This window comes from Perissodus microlepis, chromosome 6 (genome assembly GCF_051167445.1).
Source record: "Perissodus microlepis isolate ML-2025 ecotype Zambia chromosome 6, ASM5116744v1, whole genome shotgun sequence".
Lineage (NCBI taxonomy): Eukaryota > Metazoa > Chordata > Actinopteri > Cichliformes > Cichlidae > Perissodus > Perissodus microlepis.
The window spans coordinates 5430608-5439588 of record NC_140466.1 but is presented as its reverse complement, the minus strand read 5'-3'; the positions used below and the strand labels follow the sequence as shown (position 1 = coordinate 5439588).

Below are 8981 nucleotides of genomic sequence, written 5' to 3'. Positions count from 1 at the left end.
GTTGACAGCTTGCTAGCTATAAATTCACCAAAGTGTTACCTGCACATACTTCACATAAGCAAATCAAATGCAATCAGAAATGATAAGAACTTTGGGTGAGGTATATTGGATATTTTGGGTATTTAAGTTTACACTGGGGGGCAACATGGTGACATGGTGGTTAACACCGTTGCTTCACAGGAATAAGGTCCCGAGTTGAATTCCACCATCAGTCCAGGGTCTTTCTGTGTGCTGTTTGCATGTTCTCCCCATGTTTGCGTAGGTTCTTTCTGGGTACTTCCTCCTACAGTCCAAAGACATGCAGTTAGTGGGTATAAGTTAATTGGTAACTCTAAATGGTGCATAGGTTTGAATATGAGTGTGAATGGTTGTCTGTGTCTGTGTGTTAGCCCTGTGACAGACTGGCGACCTGTCCAGGGTGTACCCTGCCTCTCGCCCTAAGAAAGCTGGAATGGAATTTTGCACTGTTTAACTTCCCTTTTGTTCATGTAATTGAATCTCCTCTCATTGTTAAATGATTCCATTCAGATGGCAAAGCTTTGGCACGTCCTGCTCCTGTGTTGGGCATGGAGTCCCCTGTGCCTTCCATCCAGCGTGAGCTTCATTGGTACACCACAGGAGTGTGAAAAGGCTCACTTTGTCCCTGGTTACAACTTGGGCGGCGAAGGCTTTGACATTGTGACGATGGAGAGAAAAGGTGCCTATCTTAAAGAAGTCCAGACGCTTTTCTTTGCAAGCTCCTTTGACTACGATGACCTGGATGACTGAGAACCTTCACAGACAAAAGGTGCCTATGTCATCGACACTGAAACATCGAAGATTGGAAATGGCACTTGTAAGATGTACCAGAACAGCTACATGAATGGAGAGAAGCAGAAGGTCCCTGCTGCTGGACTGGAGAACCCTCCCCCAATGCAATCTGAAAGTCTCCAGCACGGTCTATGAGTCGGTTGAAAGTCTTGTCAATGATTCTACAGCATCGGTGTAGGAGTACATCCCTTCTCCTATAAGCTCCTCTTTGGCTGACGTTTTCTACTCCAGAAACTGAGTCCTTCTTGGAACGTCAGGGGAGAAGTATGGCGAGTAAGTCAGTGTAAGAGCAGCTGTTGATGTGAAATGAGTTGATGACTAAATAACAATCTGATTTTATGCTGAATATCTTAGGTTAATATGCTGGTTTGATATGTAAGATGACCTGATGTGCAAAAATTATTATTACTTTTAAAATAGGTCAGCTGTTCAAGAGTCTGATAGCAGTGGGGAAGACGGAGTTGTTAAGTCGAGATGTTCTAGATTTCACACTTCTAAACCGTCGTCCCGAGGGCAGAAGTGTGAATAGTCTGTGTTGGGGGTGTGTGGGGTCTTTGAACCTGCAGAGGATCTTGGCCGACATACTAAATTTCCTCAGCCTCCTCAGGAAATGCAGCCGCTGCTGAGAAGTATAAACTTATTTCACTAAAACTATTATTTATTTACATAGTGCCAACTTACAGATGAAGTCCCTGCAAGATTATTGAAAAATGCCTATGAGCAGCACTTGGTGATAGTGGAGAATGAATAAGTCCATTTGAGCATGGGGAGAGCTCCAGTAGAACAAGAGTCAGGGACGTGTTCAAGTGAGGAAAAAGCTAAGAGAAAGAAAAGATGAAAAAAGAAAAATGACACACAGCAAATGTGACAAACCACAAACAGTATAGCTACAGAGATAAAGGCATGGCGAGAAAAGCACCAGAGGGGGTGGAGGGGTGAATAGCACCTTACAACCAGAAAAACAACCAGAGCGCTATTTTGTTGATCCAGTTGCCAGTTTGGGTTCAAACCATCCTTTGTCATTCAGCTCACCCTCAAACATATCTTAGTCATGTTGCTATAGACTCAGGCTGCCTGAGGACTTCCATTGATCTATTAGCATTAAATTCTTCTGCATTCATCACTTTTTGTCCTGCTGTGTTTACATGCCACTACTGCACGCCATTAACTTGTATCTAAACTTTGCCATAGTTTGTGTTTTCCTCTCTTTTCCATTGGTTGTTTGTGCTTTCTATTCCCTGGCCTTCTGCACCATTCATAGCAGATCTTCCTGTTAAAAGGATGTAAACACCAGTAAAGACTCGAGTGTTGCCAGCACTAAAATTTGTAACATCACTTAGCATTGCAAGTCACGTGGTTTATTTACAATTCTTGTTCCACTGCCCTGTGATCTCCACCTGTTCTCCCGCTCATCGAGGTCTCGGCATAACTGAAATAGAGAGACCACAATTACTGGTTTTCAGCTGCCCTGCCAGCCTTCTTGGCACGGTCCCTCGAGCCCGCAAACCACACCTCCATCACAAAGGGATTTTGTATCTAGGAGGAGAAATGAAGGCCGTCACTTCCATCAAGACTTGTCAGGCGGCCATGAATGGCCTGTCAGCTACAGATGTCAACGACTGTCTCACAGTGGAGGCCTCAGTTAGTTTCATGAGCTCTGCCAGCATTAAAACCATGAACAAACATTGTGAGGCAATGAAAAGGAAGTTAAACCATGGGCAAAGTTTCAGCAGTACATTTAGTGAGCGATTCACAGACATCATTGGCGGACACATTAACGGAGCTGATATCCTCTTTCAAGGGCAATCAACATCCGTTATGAGGGACTGGGTCAAGTCTCTTAAATCCATACCTGATGTGGTCCGATACAATATAAAGCCCATGCACATGATTCTGCCAAGCAGCCATTATGCCATTGCAGGACTGAAGCTAGAGGTGGAAAAGTACATTAAGAAAAACGCATTGATGAAAAAATGTTCCGAAACCTGTAAGATTGGATCCAGATCCAGCAGAAGAGATCCTTGCGCTTGTGTCTGTAATGGTAATAAAAATATCAAGTCGAACTGCTGTCCTGCTGGGAAAGGTCGTGCAACATTGAAGGTGTTCAATCTTTATGCAAAGAATCTATATGGAGACCAGTGTACTCAGACAGATGGTTCAGTAGAGCTTAAATATGGTTACCAGATAGTGCGCACTGCTATTATACCAAACAATGATAATCCCAGGTGGTCGGAGGTATTTGAGTTTGGACCAATCACAATTAACATGAGAGACAAATTGGTGTTAAATGTATACGACGAGGATAGATACTGGAACAGTGATCCTCTTGGGCAGTGTCAGGTTAAACCACGTAAAGGCTGGTGGAATTACAGCTGCATGCTTAATCACGGTACATTATTCTTTTCCTGCAAAGTAGAGTGTGCACCAAGCCTAGGTGGTGACTACTGTGACGAGTATATCCCCTCACCCATGAGTCCCTCTTTGGCCAAAGTCTTTCATACCAGAAACGGTATCCTTATTGGAGAAACTGGTGAGCAGCATGGCAAATTAGTCAGGCCGGGACTTGAAGTAGGACAAAGGGAGACTATGTGATCTATTCATTACTTTTATATGGTTGCTTCTCATTTCTGCTTAACTGCTTATCATGTGGAACCATTCCTGCCTCATATAGTAATCGCAAATATATTAATACTGCATTCATGTATTTTTCCAAAATAAAACGTGCCAGTAAAGCAGTCACAAAAACAACATCGGTGTCTGTGCGTTTGCTTCATTTGTGGTGATGTTCATTGACTTGAAAACATTGTGAAAAGATAAATAATAGAAAGAAGATCCAGGACTGTTGAGCAGCTAGAATCTTGTATGAGAAGTTCAAAAGACTCTGAGCTGGTCTCCTGAGTTCCCAGACATTTACAGGCCAATGTTAAAAAAGGGGGGTAAACGTGACCCTGTCTCAACTCTTTTTGTGATATGTTGCATCAAATTCAAAATACCCTTGAAATTTTTGTTTATGTTTTCTGTTTTATTATGAACAAAATATGGGTTCATGAGATTTCAGATGATTACATTTTATTTTTATTTAGATTTTACACAGCATCACTTTTTTTTTTTTTAGAATTGGGGTTTTAGTTTTGCTTGATTTATTAATGACAAACATATTTGTGACACTTTCAAAACCCAGTATTCTTGTACTCTGTAAAACAACATCATTGCGTGCATTTGCATGTATCTCTTGCATTGTTTGTCCAATATAATCTACATTATCTATCTGAATTATTGTGTCAGTAGATGTCAGACTAAAAGCTATCCATGAGCCAGTTAAAGGTCTGTGGGTAGTGATTTGACATGTGCCACTTTTCACTCTTAAATGAAAGAAAACTGAGGCAGTTCTCTCCGTATCTGTTAACGTGAAGTTTAAAGCTTCACGTGGGAAACTTATATTAGGATGATATGTGTGTATTTGTTGAGCTTCTTTGAACCTTTAAGGAAGAAAAAGCTCATTTTGTGCAGAACATCTTGAAAATACGTACGTGTACTTCAATAATGTGGGAGTGCCAGCAGCAAGCTGTAACTCTTTCATTGTGAAAGTGTATAGGCATTAAAGCATACATGTGAATTTGTTTGCCTTCTTGTATGCATATAGGGCATGCATGAACACATCTGCAATCTCCAAAGAATTCATTTCGGTAGATCAATGCGTGGATGGTTGCATGCATACATGTTTTCACAGAGCAGATGCAACTATGTTCCCCATGTGTATTGCGTATTTACAGAAGCACAAAGAGTCCTCTGAGGATCCACCAATCACTTTGCCTCTGTGTGATGGCACACCTCCTGTCTGCGTTATAAATAGAGAATAGATGCATCAATTCCCTCGGGTCAAACAGCTCAAGTTCAAAAACTTCATCTGGCTGTTTTGACAGAAGGGAAAAGGCACACTCCACAAAGACAGACGGTAGCTGGTAAACAGTGTAACCCTGCTATTACAGAGTCACGTTATAATGTGTTAACTGCATAATGAAGGGTAAAATGCATGTTTATAGTTCTGACTGTTATGCAGCCAGCAGCATCCTGACCAATCATTGATTTCACATTGAAATATTAATAACATTATTTTTTCCTGCACAGAGAAACATGGAAGGTTTATAAGTTATACAGAAAATCTAAAAAAAAAAAAAAAAAGCTATGGAAAAGTTTGAAGTCTGTTATGTGTGTTTTCATCATTTCTACATGAAACTAGCGCCGCTTTGTGGTACATATGTGAACTGCAACTACTTACAGCACTGAAGCAGAAATCCAGTATGGATTTGTGCAGTAACCCTGCAGCACAGGATGGACAGCAGCAGAAGAAGCCGAACATCTTTATGCAAACCAAACAGCCACATTTATGCAAATAAAGGAAACCTTGTTCTAAACGCACATGTGCAAAATTCCAGATATGTCCCTGTACAAACCCCACCTGTCATGATCTGAACATACACACTGTTTTTGCAACTATTATGTCCACATATGTATTTAAATACAGAGACATTCCTCCAATCCACAAATTTTTCTAATAAAATAAGATGAAGGAAAATGAATAAATGGATGGATGAATGAAGAAATGCATATGTTATATAACTAATTTGTAAAAAACAAACAAACAAACAAACAAAAACAAAAAAATAAACAAAAAAAATAAACACATCAGAAGTAGTGGAATATAGCTGGTCAAGGTACTGGTAATTTAATAAAATCTTTGGGGCTTTTTGGCTTCTTCAACCAGAGCAAAGACACACATGCTTGAGCGACTGGTGATTTTAAATTTGTTATAGGTGTGAAAACCTGCCTTATGACACCTGAGGCTCCAGCATACCTGTAACTCCAAACTGGAGAAACAAAAGAAAATGGATGGGCAGATGGATGGTTTTATTGTTAGTTTTTTTGATGGAAGGAATCTGTTTGGACTCATTTCTGTTTTTTATTGTGAAAATTTTTTACAAAAAGGTCAAAGTAAAGGTGGAGTGGAAATTGTTTAACTCTCAGACGTTCGAGGATGTCAAAAGCTTACTTGAGCTCACCAGCTTTTAAAAAATTGTGCAACACATTTAAAGAACACAGTATCACATTACTTTCTCAGGAACAGAACTACGCCCTGTGATCGCAAACGGGCTGTTTGTGTACTTGTAAGGGCGAGGCGAGCCATAGTGGTGTCAACTCAGCCCGTTTTCAACTTTTCACTCTCACATTTTTAGGTTCTTGTGTTTAGTAGTTTCTATACGACCAACTCCTTTAAAAATGTGGAATCCAGTAGCGAGAAGTTCCAGAAATACAATTTATTTTATTCTGTATGCCCACAATCAATACTCTTCACATGTTTTATTTATTAAATACTTCTCTGGACTTCACATTTGTTCATTTTGGGTTGGGATACAGGACATATGAAAGTAAAGTTAAAGCAAACCTTAAAACAAAAGATGTCTTGAAAGATGCATTTTGCTTCTGTTTTGCCTTCGTATTTATTTTCTAAATGAATCCATTTATTTGGGACTCAGTCTGACAAGTAAACATTTTCTTTTTGTCTTTGTTCAGATTGAATTTCAGAAAATTCTTCATGTGAAACAAAAAACAAAAAAATCTGTTTTAAAGAAGTCTCTGTGAGACTTTTTGAACATAGTGAAGTGCACATAATGTGTGAATGCTGATAATTAGATGAGACAGTATCGACTCCACCTCCTGCATATTAATGTTACAGTATACAGTCAGTCGGACTTTGACAGCACGATCACAGTTTGCAGTTCACAGTCAAGGTAAGGTCTTCTTCATAGTCATTATGAAACTATTGCACTGGGCTGAAAGTGTCAATTTAAAGATTGCTTTGTTTAACCATTTTATTTTTGTTCTTCTGTTATTTTTTTTATTTCATCTACACAGATGTTTATGCTGTGGCAGTTCCTGCTCCTGTGCTGGGCTTGGAGTCCTCCGTGCCTTCCTTCCAGTGTGAGCTTCATTGGTACACCAGAGGAGTGTAAAAAGGCTCATTTCATCCCCGGCTACAATCTGGGTGGAGAAGGTTTTGACATTGTCAAAATGGAGAGGAAAGGAGCCTCCATCATCGACACTGAAACGTGGAAGACTGGGAATGGCTCTTGTAAGCTGCAGAGAAACCCGTTCATGAAAAAAGAAAAGCAGAAGGTGCCTGTTGCTGTGGTGGACTGGAGAATCATCCCCGGGTGTGATTTGAAGGTCTACAGCATAGTCTACGACTCCGTTGAAAAGTTTGCCAATGATTCTGTGTCAGCTGTCTCCAATAACTGGGAAAGCGGCCTTAATTTCTCTGTAGACGCCACTCTGCCTTTTCAGCCAATTTATGGAGGTTCCCGGTCAAAAGAATGCACCTTTGCCTTGCAAAAGTCAAAGAAAGACCGTTACACCTTCTTCCGTCATTCTCTCTCTTGTAATGTTTACCGGTGAGTGTAGTTTGCTCTTTACCAAATGTGTATGTTGGTTAACTTGGAAATCCTTAGTTAAAAGGATGGTTAAAAAAAGACAATGAATTAACTTTTTCTTTGATTGAGATTTGAATTAAGAAGTTATAACCACTGTTTGTGATCCATGTCTTTTACAGCTACAGACTGGCAGCAAAACCTCCACTGACTCATGAATTTGAATCAGCTGTGAACTCCCTTCCTGCTTATTCACAAAAAACAGAGGAATCATATCGCATTTTGATCGATACCTATGGTACGCATTACATAACACAAGTTCTTCTCGGAGGAGACATGAAGGCCATCACTGCTGTCAGGACATGCGAAGCGACCATGAACGGCCTGTCAGCAACAGTAATCAATGATTGTTTGTTAGTCGAGGCTTCGAGATGCTTTGCTCATTCTAGTAGCATTAAGTCAATGATGCAGTATTGTAACTCAATAAAGAAAAAGCTGTCCATGCCAAGCTTTAGTGGTAAATTTCATGAGCGGTTCACAGAGGTCACTGGTGGAAACATTGATGGAGCTGAAGTACTCTTTCAAGCGCAGTCAGATGCTTCTGTTTATAAGAAATGGCTCAACTCACTAAAAACTACACCTGATGTGGTCCAATACAACTTAAAGCCACTGCACACCATACTGCCAACTAATCATTCTGCCATTGCTGGATTGAAGTTGGAGGTGGAGAAGTACATTAAGAGAAATGCTCTGCTGAAAAACTGCTCAGAAACTTGTAAGATTGGCCACAGAGTGAACAAAAGAGATCCTTGTGCTTGTGTTTGCAACAGTAACCAGAATGTCAAGGCAAACTGCTGCCCTGCTGGGAAAGGCCTCGCAACATTGAAGGTGTTCAAACTTTATGCAAAGGGCCTGTATGGTGACTGCTGTTCTAAGACAGATGGTTCAGTGATGGTTAAATATGATAAACAGGTAAAGCGCACTGACATTATACTGAACAATGATAATCCCAAATGGTCAGAGGTATTTGAGTTTGGACCCATCGAGCTCAACAGTAAAAATAAACTAAGTTTTATGGTTTATGATGAAGACACATACTGGAACAGTGATCTGCTTGGCAAGTGTTCAATTGACCTGCGTAGCGGAAACGTGACCGAAAGCTGCATGTTTAAGCATGGCACCTTCTTCTTTTCATACAAAGTGGAGTGTGCGCCAAATCTTGGTGGTAGGCTTTGTCAAGATTACGTGCCGATAACTTCTAGTCCCTTTTTGACGGAGGCCTTCGCCAACAGCTATGAGATGCTTGTTGTAGAGCCAGGAAAGATTTATGCTAAAAGACTGAATGATGATACCGAAATCTGATTTTTCATTAACCTTTGATGTTATTTCTTTGCTTTTTAATTTTGCTTTGTCTTTTATGTAAAAACATATCTTTGCAATTCATCAAATGCATTCACAGGCAGCTTTATGAAAAGAATTGTTGATTCTTTTTCAGGCTTTTCTTTGTACTATCAATGTTACAAAATCTGCAAATTAAAGCACCGGCAAAGACAGCGCTGCTTTTGTGTGATTTGTCTTATTCAGTGCAATTATTTCAATAATATTGCCAAATCACAGCTAAATGTTTTTATTAATAATAGCACACTAACTTAATAGCCTGCAGATAGGTCTTGTTTTAACTGCTTAAGCTCAGCATTGTCTAAAACAGTGTTGATCACTGAATATGTAGCCAATATTTTCCATAAA

General features: G+C 40.0%; 1 protein-coding gene and 1 pseudogene across 1 annotated transcript; both read left to right on the top strand.

Moving 5' to 3' along the window:
• On the top strand, window positions 1-3645 carry LOC146384897 (perforin-1-like; annotated as a pseudogene).
• Window positions 3646-6580: 2935 nt separating this feature from the next.
• Window positions 6581-8779, top strand: LOC146384896 (perforin-1-like). Its single transcript, XM_084930344.1, has 3 exons — window positions 6581-6599; window positions 6724-7259; window positions 7418-8779. Exons 2-3 carry the CDS (start codon window positions 6724-6726, stop codon window positions 8595-8597), a joined length of 1716 nt encoding a protein of 571 aa, XP_084786470.1. The 5' UTR covers window positions 6581-6599; the 3' UTR covers window positions 8598-8779.
• The last annotated feature ends 202 nt before the right edge of the window (window positions 8780-8981 follow it).

Coding starts and splice junctions, on each gene's coding strand:
- LOC146384896 (XM_084930344.1), top strand. CDS start 6,724: ATGTTTATGCTGTGGCAGTTCCTGCTCCTGTGCTGGGCTTGGAGTCCT. Junction 7,260..7,417: donor CTCTCTTGTAATGTTTACCG/GTGAGTGTAGTT, acceptor TGTCTTTTACAG/CTACAGACTGGCAGCAAAAC.